The 15,890-nt window shown below is 44.1% G+C and overlaps 1 protein-coding gene across 1 annotated transcript in view; it reads left to right on the top strand.

The window, feature by feature from the left end:
- Positions 1-216: 216 nt before the first annotated feature.
- LOC148505496 (uncharacterized) overlaps positions 217-15,890 on the top strand; it is a 61,535-nt gene continuing 45,861 nt past the window's right edge. The window contains exons 1-11 of the mRNA XM_088448109.1: positions 217-342; positions 609-811; positions 2,135-2,229; positions 2,527-2,639; positions 5,650-5,829; positions 6,910-7,112; positions 8,764-8,870; positions 9,143-9,258; positions 10,594-10,761; positions 13,523-13,722; positions 15,007-15,113. Coding sequence (XP_088304235.1) covers positions 217-342; positions 609-811; positions 2,135-2,229; positions 2,527-2,639; positions 5,650-5,829; positions 6,910-7,112; positions 8,764-8,870; positions 9,143-9,258; positions 10,594-10,761; positions 13,523-13,722; positions 15,007-15,113 — 1,618 coding nt within the window. The remainder of the gene's footprint in view (positions 343-608; positions 812-2,134; positions 2,230-2,526; positions 2,640-5,649; positions 5,830-6,909; positions 7,113-8,763; positions 8,871-9,142; positions 9,259-10,593; positions 10,762-13,522; positions 13,723-15,006; positions 15,114-15,890) is intronic.

The raw sequence follows: 15,890 nt of genomic DNA on the forward strand, positions 1-15,890 counted from the left end.
TTAATTCAGCTTATAGGGACAAAAAAAATGGCTTCATGTTTTGCATTCCCAATATAAACAGTAACTAGATCTGAATTGAAAAACAGGTCAAAAAATGATTTTCAAAGTGCAATTTAACACGGAAATGTTGTATTATCCTCTTACTGACTTATACTTCTCCTGGTTTAGCGTGAAAGTGGAGTCATGATATTGCTGAGTGACCTACAGCTCGGAGACATGATTGTGTTGTCTGGAGTTTTTGAAAGTATTGACTTTGCTGTCATATTGTTTGCGGAACTGAAAACCAGGTCAACTGCAAGTGTAGATGCCTGTATGGCTCAGTTCACCAAAACAGCAGTCAAGGTAGGATTTGCCATAACTTCACTATATAAAGTATTGTAATTGGGTTTTAGAAGTAAAAATCTTTACGTTGAGGGTCAGTCGGCCAATTAGATATGTTTTAGGCACCCTAAACTCATTTCCTCCTTTTGTATTTCAGCCTCTCTAATACTTGAGTTGTAATCCATTTATTGTCTCCTGCTTAGCTAAATTATAAATACTAAGATTAGAACACAAGTTTTAGGAACAGGTGTGGCCTATTATTGATATTTTTTTCTTGTCTTCTCCAGAAAAATATTGACTTTGCAGATGTAGAAGTGGGAAATTACTTCCTCACGAATTATATGATGATCATAAAAGGAGACATGCTGATTGCCGACCAGGTCTATCTGAAACAATTATTCACATTTCTACTACCTAAACTGACAAAGTTCTTTACATCGGCAACTCTGGATTACATCAGCATCCCAGACTGCGATAGCCTCACCATGGTGTAAGTGCTTCCTATTGATGGACCAGAATATACTCAATGGCCACGTAAGGACCAAATGAGGACATAATAAGCTTCTGAGGAGGGCTGTGATTATATTCTGGAAGAGCAAAGCCGCAGACTTCACAGGACAAGTAGAAAAGGAGGGATAGATGGGAGTGGGGAGAAGAGGGAAAGAGGAGAGAGAGAGAGTGGGAAAGAGAGAGAGAAGAGAGAGTGAGAGAGGAGAGGGAAGGTGAGAGAGGAGAGAGAGGGATACAGCAAGGGAGAAAGACAAGGGGAGTGCGAGAGAAAGAGGGAGAAAGACAGGGAGAGAGAAAGAGAGAGAGAGAGAGGGTTAGAGCGGGAGGGGAAGAGCAAGTAAGACAAAGGGGCATGGAAGAGAATAAAAGAGACAGAGAGGGGAAGAGAAAGAGGGAGAGAGAATGAGGGAGAGAGATAGAAAGAGAGACAGAGAGAGGAGAGATAATGGAAAAGAGATAGGGAGAGAGGAGAGGGAAGGAGAGAGAGGAGAGGGAGGGATACAGCAAGGGATAAAGACAAGGGGAGTGCGAGAGAAAGAGTGAGAAAGAAAGGGAGAGAGGGGTAGAGCAGGAGGGGAAGAGCAAGTAAGACAAAGGGGCATAGAAGAGAATAAAAGAGACAGAGAGGGGAAGAGAAAGGGGGAGAGAGAATGAGGGAGAGAGATAGAAAGAGAGACAGAGAGAGGATAGAATAAAGCTAGCGGGATTGGTAGAGACAGAGAAAGAGGGATAGATAGGATGAGCGAAAGAGAGGTAGAGAAAAAGAGACATAAATAGAGAGGGAAAGAGAGAAACAGAGAGACAGAAGAAGAAAAAGAGGGAGACATAGAGAGAGAGAGACTTTTCACGACATGAGTTAGTATCTCTCTTCTCCATCCCATTCTATTTTAATTCTTCTCCATCCTTTTTTCAACATACAGTATCTGCCCTCTTCTTGTGTTCTTATCAGTCTGTTTTCTCTCCTGCATTCATCAAAAGATCGCAGGTTGTGGAGAAATCAAGAATCTGACCGAATGTTCCATCAGACTTTGAGATTCAACTCAATATTGAACTGTACCCTAAATTTTCAGTCCCAACTAGTTGCCCCCATCCCATTGTTTGTTGTAGGGGGAGTGTTGGAATTGGGGAAGGGTCCCCCAGTAACAAGAGGGGGTTCAGCCTTAGTGCAACACACCCAAAAATTTGAGAAAGTTATTAATACAGCATTGACATGTATAGTAATAAAAAATGTGTCTATAAAAACACTGAAGCTTCTTCGGCTCCATACGCCTCTGACGTGTCTGCAATCTTCTTTATTTTGTAGTGTGTTCTATATGGACCAAAAATATATTGACATGTCTCAAGAAACCCAGAGCGACATTGCCACCTGGATTACTGGCATTCTCAACAGCCTCAATGGTAACGGTTTTAATTACGCACAGAAAGTGCATTTTGTGTCAGTTGCGCATTCACATACTGTAGCTGCCATTTTTTCAGGGATGTTGCCAGAGCAAAAAAAAATAATTAAAAATTAAACGTATTTTACTGACATGATCAGTCTGTCTGCTGATAGGTACTCAGGAAACCAGTCCGCTAGTGTGTTGTATGTATATTGTCATGTATATGACAATATACATAAATAAAGAATTGTTAGGACTAAAAAGGAAAATCTTCCACAATATGTCACTGCTTATGCTTAGTTTATTATTTTTGCAGGATGCAGAAGCATTTCTGATACTTCGTCAGTGTGGGTGGACAGTATATTCAAACGCTTCTTTTCCTTAACATCCCTGAAGGTTGTGCTATCGTTGTACCCCAATTTTGAAGTGGTAAGTATCTGAAACCCTAATTTTACAAGTGTGGCACTTCCTGTGCCCCCAGCACAGGAAGTACAAGTAATAATGTCCAACATTGCAGACCTGCCATCTGGGAGTGGCACATTGTCCCGCCCTCATCCCTGCCCACTTCCCCAACCAATCAGATGTTTCAATTTTCTAACCTATAGAAGAAAAATGACATCTAGAATCGAACTGTATGATAGGGCCAACATAGTTACCAGTACAATTTATTTTCAAAAACAGAACGTGAGAGAGATCAATTGCAATTAAAGGGGCATTGTATTTATTGAAGAATATTGGCAGCAAATCCCAAGAAAACACCCCTTTTCCGGAGGCACCCTCAAATAATATTGATCCTTTGAATGTAACGTGGAGGGACCGCAGCAGATATTTCTGACATTTGCCTCGGCACCTCTATTTACAAACGCAAAAGCAGCCCCCATAGGTTTCTATGGTAGCTGCTAAGATGTCAGATTTACCAACGCCAGAATGTGAATCATTCCTGAGCTTGGCCACAGCAGCTAATGCCATCTGAAGATGGCATTAGCCCACAGTAGCCTACGGGCTACGTAACGCTCATTTTTTTGGGAAGCATGTGCAGGAGGAAGCATGTGCAGGAGGAAGCATGTGCAGGAGAGCAGTCGAGGTTCTAAAGCAGGAAATAAAACAATCACATACGCGATCCCTTTGCTTTTATTGATCCTCCTGTCCTGGCATCTCAGACTTGATACATTTAGGTGAATAAAGATTCCTTATGGCCATGAATTGCAATGATAAGGAATCTTTAAATTTGGGGGATGATGCAACTGTTAATAAATATGCCTCTCGATTAAATTACATTTGCTGTCCTCATGAAGGTCTACATATAGTCGCCACATTTTACAACGGTTACCGCTGACTTTGTGCATCTAAGCACTTCATCAACAATATTGGTCTGGGTGGACCTTCTAGAAGTACAACCCCCATCGGGTCATGTACAATGAATCTGTCAAAGCCATTTAGCGAAATGCGTGGTGTTTCTGACAGCTTTGTAGCCCCTATAGAAGCACATTGCGTCAATATTGCAATCTATGAATAATCAGTGGCAGTCAACAATCCTCCTTAAATCTTTACCACTGTCAGTGCTTCTGAGCTATTATGGTGCATACACATGGTCACATTTTTCTTCAGATCTGAACGATAACGATTAAAAAAAAAAAATCTGACATATCTGACATGCCTGAACGATGGACGATGAACGATGCGCGTTCCTGATGGTCATATAATGATATCTGACATCTGATGTATTTGCAGTCAGACTTGGACGATTCCATTCATTTTAATAGCAGTCAAAAATCGTTCAAATCTTTGGTAAAATCGTTCAGATCGTTCATCTGACAAATCTGTCCGTGTGTATGCACCATTACATTGTAAATAAAATAATAATGTGCACACTCAGGGGTCAATCTAATTAGGGGCAATGTTCTCGCCCCTGCTAGTAAGTGCACTATATGCTGCACTTCTGGTACCTCCAGACTCCCACATTTTTGTTCAAAATGTGCGAGTCAGCAGCGTAATCGGGCCACGATGGGGGGCGAATTGGCGTGCTTTGCCAGCGTTTCTATGCCGTTCCAGCTGCAATTTGCCCCCTTCACACCTAATTAGATCCGTTCAGTGCAAACTAAACTCAACCTTAGACCTTACAGCACTGACGAATATACAGTACCTAATTAGGGCAAAATCTATTAAGTTATCCTAAAAAAATCTAACTATTTTATTTGAGTTAATGAAAGTTATATTTTATATGATATGTGTACACCATTTATAGGCTCCTTTATACTCCTATTGAATTGCTTCAATCTTAGTCTGTGGTAACAACCCTCTACTATTCATAAAACACTTACTATATATACTATAGATATATAGGGGTTAATATATCAACTTACTATTCCCTGACAAATCTGCCTAGTGCAATAGATGTAGCTTCCTTTTTTTTCACTTCCTTCTCTTCGTTTTCGGAGCAGCTGTCCCCACACCATGGACAGTACTAAGCATCATTGCGGTTCTGGCCACTCGCTCACTGCATATGCACCAAACTTCACAATGCGATACATTCCGGGGCTTGGATGACATCTGCAGATAACGTTGCCCAATCAAAGCCTCAGGGCTTCTTTTTCACAAAGTGCTGTGAAAGGGATCCAATCGGAACCCTCCCAGCAACCCCAGCGGCACGTGCTTCAATTGACGCATGCGCAGAAATACTTCTGGGTCATAAACCCGAAAGTCCTTCTATCGCAAAAGACAGCTTTTACTGGGAGAGCCGTCCTTTGTGATTTTTTCATGCATACCGGTATTATTTACGCTGGCATGCGTGCGCTGATTAGCAGGTTGCATTGCATGCAAAATGCAATGCGTCATGCATCCTGCCCCCTGTACCAAAACACAAGAAAGTAGGTGGTAAATGAACAGAGGCCCTGATTCAGAGCCGGACGTTCTTTCAGAGCGCTCGCTCTGAATCAGGGCGGCATTTTTTTTTGGGTGTGCCGGCCTCCTGGCCGCTCACTAAGCTGTGGGTGATGGTGATGGTCGTGATGGTCGCGACCATCGGGCTTACGACGAGACTCTTGTGGTAGGGTCTCGTCCATCGCAAGCCCCAGTGAGCTTCCGGCTCCAATAGAGCCGGAAGCTCACTACTGAGGCCACCCTCAAACGGCAGGCGTTCCTTCGGGAACGCCTCCGTTTGGCCAGCCACCCCCCCCACCCGCCTCAAAAATGGGGCGAGCTGTCAATCAAAATCGACAGCCGCCCCTTTTTGGTGCCATATCTGTAGCGACGGAGCGCCCGTCGCTGGCCGGGTCTCGTCCACGCCAGAGCCGGCTCCAGCGTGCACATGCGCAGTTAGGGACCATCGACTCGCTTGCGAGTGCTGTGCGCTCGCGAGCGGGTCTGAATCATGCCCAGAGTACATTATGATCTGAATGACAAATACAGCTGTGATAATAAACCTAAATATGTTTTCCAGATCTCAAACCTCGAGATAACCAGTATCTCCCAGAAGGTGGAATACCTTGTCAACTACGGGGCTTTGACAGATATTAATACAACTATGTTGGTGCTAGAGTCTCTGAAGGGAGCGGATGGTATGGTATCTATAAACACAATATACTCATTCATGGATCTCTTCAACAGCATGTACGTTAAGGTAACAGTTCTACTTTTGACCCTCTGGTACTGATTTTGTGTGTCGAAACACTATTGTTTGTAATGTTAACACAGTGTATAAGGTCTAATCTGTTAAATAAACACCATTGTTCCCACTGATCACATACCCTCTTGCGATGTTACTCTCGCCCAGGAGCGTTGCCGCTTGCTGAACGCTGCCTGCTCCATTCCATGCATTTAGCGCGAAATTGACGTATCAAACTTAATGGAGAGACCTCCGCTGTCCTCCTGGATGAAAGTAAAACTAGAGTGGCATCATACGTGTTGGCGCGTAACGTGCAGTGTCCCTGGTGTATGAACCACATTTATTTTGTATTTTAAACCAAATGCAGACGCCGGTGATAGCTGGTCTTCAGTCAGTGAAATGTTTAATGCACTGTGACCACTATCTGCAGGTATTAGGATGTTCCATGTGGACTGTAAGCCCTCCAGAGCATTGCCCGATTCACTGTCTTACTTACATTTCCTGCCTGCCCCATGGAACCTCACTTGTATATATTATGTTTTATGCTGCAATTTCGATATTCTACATGTAATCTGTACAAACTGTATTGGTCTTGTGCCATATGTCAGCGTACCTGTGCAACTTACACTTGTATATGTTCCACACCTTTTGTTATTATGGGATCCGGTCAGAATGTCGACCGGTTCGCAATAGCAACAGTCAGCATCTCATGGACATTAGGTTGACAACCAAATGTCGACACGGTTAAAATGTCAACACAAGAATATCGAAAACATTTTACTTGGCTAAGATAAGCAAAACACTGTATGTCGACTTGCTGGCATTGACATGTTGAATGTCGACTTTATGAACATTTCGACCATGTTAAAATGTTTGAATATCGACACATTGGTTGCCGGCTTAACACCCACGTCGACATCCTGTCGAAGTTCAGAACCTGTTGACATTCTAGTTTGGACATTGTGAATGTCATCTTTTCATACCACCCCCATTATTGTACCTCATTTGTACTCATGTATTGTTATGGCGACTCTCCGGCATGCAAGTAAACAAGGATGATGATTGCGGGTTAACAGCAGATCTTTCCTTTTATAGCTGACTGTCCGGATAATGACAGTGGAAGTGAGAGAAGTATGCATGTCTTTCTTCTTCTCAAATCTGCTAAAAGATTTGAACTCTCTAACGGTAGAGCAGATGGGCATGTTCCAGGACAAATTCCAGTTCTTCCTTGCTGGTATCACTGTGGGTACTATTCAGGAAATACCACTGACCATGGACTGCAACACCTACAAAGTAATGTGAGTATCAATCCAAGTCTATAGCTAAAGCTGCTCCTCTCTTTATAGTACTCCGCCTTTGTAGTTAGCATGGATCTCTGTGGTAAAATCTACTTCCGTGCTCAATAAAAAGCGCCTGGGGGCCTATTTATCAAGGTTTTTTTTTTTTCCATACAATTATGTCAAAACTGCAGTTTCTGCAACTGACTGCTGTCCCTGCAAGTTTCACTTAGTACATAGCCGGGGATATTTTCATTAAAGATGGAAATATCCGCCACAAAATGGATACTTAATAATCGTGGCAGTTCCACGATTATTAATACATATACCCCCTGATATTACATGTCGCAGCTCGGGAGCGCCTACTCAGAAGAAGAAGACACGTTCACGGCAGAAGACACGTTCACCATACAAATCAGTGACATCTAGAGCCGCACGTGTGTCCGCTGTGTGGTAGCTGCGGCTATTTATACATGAAGGAAATTTTTGTTATTTTATCCAGTGTTCACTTCATACCTACTTAGGGGTCTATTTACTAAGCAGTGTTAGGAGACAGAGTGAAAAGTGATAAGGTGCCAGCCAATCAGCTCCCAACTGTCATTTTTCAAGCACAGCCTGTGAGATGACAGTTGGGAGCTGATTGGCTGGCACCTTATCACTTTTCACTCTGTCTCCTAACACTGCTTAGTAAATAAATAGACCTGTGATTTTTAATTCCAATGTCCAATCTTTTCTGTTTATGGATCCATAGGTTTCAATGTGTAATTGTCTTAGAGGAATAGAAATATTAGGCTGACGGTGACCGATATACTGTACTATTAAGGTTTGAGTTGTGCATTAACTCATAGCAACAAGTCAGATATCTGCTATCGCTATTTTCCTACAAGACCAACCAATAATAATTATTATTAGTAGGTTGTGCCACGTTTTTGCGCACTTGCACTTTTTTTTGCTCTGCTGATAAATGCACCCCCAAATAATTGCTTGATGAAGTTACAGTGTTGTTTGATATGCGGCCTCTGGGCCTGATTCAGACCTGCTCGCAAGCGGGTCGATGGTGGGGCATTGCGCAAGCCCTGGAGCGAGTGAGAAATTCACTCGCTCCGGGGCTCGCTACAAACGGGGCGGCTGTCGATGTTGATCGACAGCTCGCCCCGTTTTGTAGGCGGGGAGGGGGGTGGCTGGACAAACGGAGGCGTTCCTGAAGGAACGCCTGCCGTTTGTGGGCGGCCCTACTGACATCACCAGTGATGTCAGTAGTGAGCTTCCGGTTCTATTAGAGCCGGAAGCTCACTGGGGCTTGCGGCAGACGAGACCCTACCACAAGGGTCTCGTCGCAAGCCCGAAGGTCGCAACCATCGCGACCAACACTTGACCGCACGCAAAAGCTGTGGGTGGTCACCCTCAGCTTAGCGAGCGGCCAGAAGGCTGGCTTTTAAAAAAAAAAGCGGTCGTCCTGATTCAGAGCGAGCGCTCGCTTTTTGCAAGCTGCTCTGAATCAGGCCCTCTGTGTGTAGTGCAGTCTCTGATAAAGTTCTACTGCCGTCTTCTGCATTCAGCTGCAGTTTCAAGACTTCCGCCCTTCTCTAAACTTAGAAAAAAAAGGTAGGAAGCAATAGAAGTAAAAATAAAACAAAAACATACAGTAATTGATGTTTTTCCCAATCCACAGAATCAGTGCTTTTAATTCTACGTATAGCTACTTGAAAGATAATGTCATCACTTCTGTGTCTGGCAAGATCGTGGAATACCTAGACTACAACTTTGATGGGTCCTCAGGTAACACGCCATACCTACTGATATAGGATGGAGGAGATGTTTCAAAGCTTGGAGACAGATAAAGTGTAGAGAGATAAAGTACCAACCAATCAGCTTCTAACTGTCTTTTTGCTGGCTGCTTTTGAAAAATGACAGCTAGGAGCTGATTGGTTGGTATGGTATCAACCTAAAAGCTTTGCTAAATCTCCCCTATGGTCCTTATATTATCTAGTCTAACACTATTCTTTTAACATATGAAAGTACATAATCCTATTTTATTTTTTTCCCCATAGATGTCTGCAGCAGTTTATATACTGACAGTCAAAGTTACGTCAACAACATATACTTGAAGTTCTTAAGCTCTATGAAAATTTATGAATTAGAAAAGTACTACTCCAAATTTGAGCCGGTATGTGCATGCTTGGCATTTTATGTTAGTTGAATCAGTTCTGCATTGGGTGGGCACTGACGTTACCAAGGAATCCACCAGCAAACCTTTTACTGATGATTTGAGACGCTTGACAGTATCCAGTGGTGACTGACTGACTAAAAGTAGCACAAAGGGCATTTAAAAAGTTTTTGCTGTCTCTAAGCCGGCTCCGTCGTGCGCATGCGCTGTGGGCCACCATCGACCCGGTTGCGAGCGCTCAGCGCTTGCGACCGGGTCTGAAGCAGGCCCATAGACCCCATGATTCCTTAGCTCAGTGTCATTTCATATCAATGCTCATCATACTACCTGTTTGCAATCAAACATAGTGAAAAAAATGTCAATAAATGAAACAAGTACAATATAGTCAGATTAGTGTGCACAAACATGTATTCTGCAATAGAATGATCAGCCTATCCCTGATAATAATACATGGCAATAACCAAGCACATCATGTCTATCTTACTATTTTTTATGCATAATGTAGATCCCTTAGGATATTGCAGTATAGAAGCTAATGATATGGGCTCAATCCTATTGGCCGCCATGATCTCGATAGTGCGAGTCATTGCGGCAATGGCTGGACTTCACGGCAGCCCGGATTCGGTGAATTTTGCTCAGAGCTCCATAGGGCCCCGAGCAAAATTCAGCGAATTCGTGCTCGGTAGCAGGCCACGAAGGGTGTGAAGTGCAGACGCATTGCCAGTGTTTTAATGCTGTTGCAATGGCAACTCGCACCCTTCGCACATAATAGGACTGACCCCATAATATACTCCAAAAATCTGACATATATTCAAAATCTGTATATACAGAATCTGATATATATCTAAAGGGGTCCGTGTCATTGTAATGTGACATTACGTTATAGGAATGATGTTCCTTACTAACACACGGGTCGATTGAAATGTTTTTTTGGGCGTGATAATTAATGAGCGCCCAGTTTGCTATTCAATTGTTCTGGGCGCTCATTAATTATTGCCCTCTTCGCCGAATGTGTAAAACGGCTAAACCCGTCTTAACTTCTGGTTAGGGCGTGCTATCTGCGTGTTTCACACACATTTCTGTTCGCACCCTCCTGAGTGCGTGCAGAAATGCCGGCGCCGGCGGCTATCGCGCCCCGACGGAGCAACAACTGAATTGCTCTGTCGGGCGTCTTTAAAAAAAAGCCGCCCGAAAAACATTTGAATCGCCCCATGAGAATGCTGCCAATATAGTTATGTTTTAGATAGGCAAATAGTTTTTTTTTTATTTTTTTTATTTAGCTATTCACTAATGCCATATCATTCATGTTATCGTTTTGATTCCTGTATCTACAAGTTTGACGTCTTGAAAAATTTTGATGGTACGCAACTGGGCAGCTGCTTCATAAACACCACGGCAATCCAAGACACGATGAAAGCAATCCAGATTATGTCAGTGTTAGGGAAGAGTGACTACGAAGAGGTGACGGCATTCATGGCTGAGTGCGCCACGGTGATCAGAGGGGTACGTTCCTCAATCATACAGTAATGTCTCTGTATAGTGTGCTCTTAGTACCATGTGTATACCCAGCGACAGCACGAGGCGATAAACCGATATATTGCGCTGGCCGCACACACTGCACGATCTGGTGTACGATTGCCCGATATATCACACCATGCCGCTTTTAGCAGCATGGCCTCGTATATATAGTGCAGCACAGCAAATGGGGCGATGCAATGAGCGAACGCCATCCATGCACGATCAGACGTATACACTTTACGATCCGCACTTTATATATAGTTCTGATCCGTGTTGAAACGATATATGGTAAGGCTGACCGCAATGTGTGTACCCAGTATTACATTCATTGCAGGAGGGTCCCTCCCCGTGGTGTCACCTGATGTAAAGGGGGCATGGCCTTGGGGGCAGGGGTGTGGCCACATGGGAAGAGGGAGTGGCCTCATGACCCGAAACTCCCATGGTCCCGTGGTTATTACTGGGGAAGGGGGGCAGCCGGAAGTGTGGACTGCCCTGTGTGCTACAGTGCGGCACCCGGCTCCTGTTACTGAGAGGGAGTCTGCACTTTGGTATCACCCCTTGGCGGGTGACACCCAGGTGCAGCCCGCACCCCCCCTTGTGACGCCTTTGATCCATTGCAACACAATACTGTGAATTATTATTCACAAACGGTCACTTGTTTTAGTCCTTTGCAGTAAAGCTGAGCAGTCACTATACAATGTGTGCCGAGCGACGTTATTGCGTGATAGAACAATATATCATGCCGGCCGTACACACTACACGATCCGGTGTACGATTGCACGATATATCGTTCCATGTTGCATTTAGCAGCATGACGTTATTCATTGCATCGTACCATTGGCTGCGCAGCACAGCAGTTGGGATGATACGATGAACGAACGCCTTGCACTCACGATCGGACGTACTCACTATACAATCCGCACAATATATTGTTTCAATCCTCGTCTGAATGATATATCGTACAGCAATATGGATCGCATAGTGTGTGCCCGGCTTAACTTACTTGTCGTACCATTTACAATTATGCCTTTTTGTATACATTATAGTCTAACACAGATTTAAAAAAAATATATATATTTCACAGCCACCGATGAGCTGAATGACAGATTTGTTTGGTTGTCTGCGCTCAAAGAAACTTTGGGCCTGATTCAGACCCACTCGCGAGCGGCTGTCCGCTCGCAAGTGGGTCGATGGTCTGCACTGAGCATGCGCACGACGGAGGGAGCTCCGTCGTGCGCATGCGCCAGACACGACGAGCGAAGGACTTTCCTTCGCTCGTTGTGTCCGATCAAAGGGGGCGTGCTGTCAATGTTGATTGACAGCACGCCCCCTTTGGTGGGCGTGCCGGGGGCGTGCCTCCCTGACGGGGGCGTTCCCACGGGAACGCCTCCCGTCAGAAGCCGGTCCACTGACATCACTAGTGATGTCAGTGGGAGTGATTTTGGCTCTGATAGAGCCAAAATCGCTCGGAGCTTGCGGTTGAAAACCTCAACCGCAGGCTCCGGCTCGCAATTTCGATGGTCGCGATGGTCACGACCATCGCGGCCATCAAAATGCACGCTCGTATAGCCTGTGGGTGGTGACCCACAGCTATACGAGCGTCCAGGAGGACGCTCCATGAAAATGGAGCCCGGCCCTCATGCAGAGCGTGCGCTCTGCTCAGAGCGTACGGCTCTGAATGAGGGCCTTTGTTTTTTCATTTTTTCCTGCATACTGTAAGCTGTAGCAAAATAAAAAGCACCTTAGTTACAGTATTACATTTGCACAATTTTATCTGGGTCAGACCCCTATTTATTTACAGAAAACAATATCACAGATGAATTAAGCAACCATATCGGAAACAAATGGCCCCCAAATTATATAAAACCTGTAAGAGTAGATAGTTAAGTATACAAAGCCTTGCCATTTGTATAAAATGTTTATAATTAACAATCGGGTGAATTTAAGTTATTTTACTTGATACGTTAAATATACACTTTCTGTTCAACAATCCCTATCAATTTCCTTTAAGTACACAATGAATATCTGTCTAGCAAAAAAACATAAAAATTAAATTCTATATACTCTTAGGGGTAAATTTACTAAGATGGGAGTTCTATTAAAAAGTGATCGTTGCCCATACCAACCAATCAGATTCCAGGTATTATCTTCTAGCAGGTGCTAGATAAATGAGAAGTAGAATCTGATTGGTTGCTATGGGCAACATGACTTTTTGAATAGAGCTCCCATCTTAGTAAATTTACCCCTTACAATGGCTCTGAACTCCAGTCCCCAAGTACCGCCAGCAGGTTATGTTTTGTGGATTTGTTTAATCATGCAGAGGTGAGTTAAGGGCTCCTACAGTGGGCGTCCGTTTCCCTGACCCGACTGGAGCCGCTGATCCGGTCGGAAAAGCCGATATGCGGACAACGATGATCAGCAATCAGGGAAATTCTTCATGTTCCGATTTGCAGATCCCGATCATATTTATGGAAATCCAACATGTTGGATTACGCCGATGCCCCGTCCCCAGGGATGGGGGAATTGCAGCAATCGCTGATGTATGGAGCCCTTTAATCTATCTTGCAGAGTCTGTAATTATCCCAAACGCTTCTACAGACAGAAATACTCAAAACATAACCTGTTGGGGAAACTTGAGGGTATGTTTATGTTTGGCGCCAATACTGCTCTAAGTACAGTCCTCATTCAAGATAGTTCAGGATATAAAAATAACTATTTTCTCTGTTATTTCTCTCCCACCATTTAGAGAAATATGAAACACCTGCCAGATGCCTCCATTCAGACTTTATTGTTAAAAACAGTTTTCCCGATAATAATTGAAAACCTGCGCACTGTCCAGGACTTCATATGGTTCAGACTCAACTGTTATTTTGTGATCAGTAGCATTACCTCTCAGGACATCGCACAATTTCCGATGAACATTGACTGTGAATCCCAAAGCAATCTGTAAGTCCGCGTAGCTCTTAGTCTAGTCCTAAAAGGCAAGCTAAGTGTGACAGTGTAAGGGAACTTCTTGGTTTCGGTAAATAGACAATGATTGCCCTTCCTGTATTGGGAGTGTTGAGTAACATTGGGCCTGATTCAGACCCGCTGGTGAGTGCACAGCGATCGCAAGCGGGTTGTTGGTCCCCCACTGCGCAGGCGCAATCCGGAGCCGGCTCCGGCGTGCGCATGCGCGAGACCCGGCCAGCGACGGGCGCGCCGCCGCTACGGGTCTCACACCAAAGCAGGGCGGCTGTCGATGGTGATTGACAGCTCGCCCCGTTTTGGGGGCGGGCAGCGGGGGTGGCTGGCCAAACGGAAGGCGTTCCCGAAGGAACGCCTGCTGTTTGGGGGCGGTCCCACTGACATGACGAGTGATGTCAGTGGTGAGCTTCCGGCTCTATTAGAGCTGAAAGCTCACTGGGGCTTGCGGCAGACAAGACCCTACCACAAGGGTCTCGTCGCAAGCCCCGATGGTCGCGATGGTTGTGACCATTGCATCCATCACCTGGCCGCTCACTAAAGCTGTGGGTGGTCACCCACAGCTTAGCAAGCGGCCAGAAGGCCGGCTCCTTAAAAAAAAAACGCCCTGATTCAGAGCGAGCGCTCTGAAAGAGCGTCCGGCTCTGAATCATGGCCATTGTATGATTAGGGAAGAACAGAAAGGAATCTAAATATTCGTGAGTGCACAACAGATTGATTCCTTACCTGACATTATTACTGAAGGTGCAATTAAACAAATTAATGCCTAATGGAATAAAAGGGTAGAAACATCCTAACAATATAAGTAGCTTCTAATAATATAATGGAGATTAAACTGGACCTGCTACCTACTGTGAAGAGCCTGGAGGACTGAACTAATGTACATGGGAAATGCACCCAATCAATTCACTAGGAGCCAGGTCTTCAGGAATATATATCAGCCAGAGCCTCAGTAATAACACTGGTTCCTAGTATATTGATAGGCTGTATGGTGTTGTAGCCCGCAAAATGGCTGCCTACATTAGGTTTAGTTGACAGTTCTTTAAGCAAGACATAGATTCTACTAAAAAAAAAAATGTTAACCACCTCATATGGACAAATATTGTATGTTCAGTGTTATATATTCTCTAACCATATATAGGTTTGGAAATAAAATATTACTGTTATAATGCTATAGTGAATGTACAGGAGTCTTTGAGAACATAGGTTGGGCCAGTTGTGCCACTGTGGTTTGTTACTTATAGTGTGCTTCTCTTCCCAATACAGAGTCATGTTGTTCAATGAGGCATATGATGATCTGAAAGATGAAATAAGACTGTCCGTGTATAATGATCTGATAAAAGACTATAATTTAAACAGAAAGGCTGTAACAGGTAATGCTGAAAGGAGAACATGGATATAGGGATGGTCATCGGAAATGATAGCTAGGCTTCCGCCATCAACACTTTAGATGCAATGGTAACTAACCATCGCAGCAAAAGAATTCTATAGAGAAAAAAACATTCTTATGATGATTCATTAAACCTGTTTGCGCAGAGCAATAGCACCCTGAGGCCATTCCCGATGTTAAACAGCTGAATCGGATAGCCATCTCTTCCACACCATTCAATGGCGGCTACAATCGGAATGCCGCCATCGAATGGTGAAAACGCTGCCATCGAAATGAAAACATTGATAGTTGAGAAACATCGGAAGCCGATGTCCATCCCTACATGGATATGCTAAACATAGCCTGTTGGGCTGGAATTGTGTGTGCATATAAAAACGCAGCAACTGCAAATTACAAACGCTATGTACTGGATGTGAGTCTCACACGCGGTCCCCTGCAGGTGATGTGCGCTATATGCATTCGCCTTTGATGCTTTGTTTCCTGCTCATTTCAGTAGCTCATTTATATCAGTGGAGTTTCCGGCAAGCAAACACCTAACTGAAAATCCATTACAACACCAGCGACACACACAGGCTGGTCTTCTTCCCACTCTGCTAAAGTGGAGACTACTAGTACCAGGCTAAACAGCAATCCAAACTCTCAAAGATGTAAGCAATGAGAGTTTTACTTACAGGACTCAACAGTAGTTGTCACTCAGAGTGCACTCAGATTTACAATAGAGCAATTAAATGCCCTCAAAGGTTGCTGAAAAATATACGAA

The sequence above is a fragment of the Taudactylus pleione genome, unplaced genomic scaffold (genome assembly GCF_031769625.1).
Source record: "Taudactylus pleione unplaced genomic scaffold, aTauple2 ptg000451l, whole genome shotgun sequence".
Classification (NCBI taxonomy): domain Eukaryota; kingdom Metazoa; phylum Chordata; class Amphibia; order Anura; family Myobatrachidae; genus Taudactylus; species Taudactylus pleione.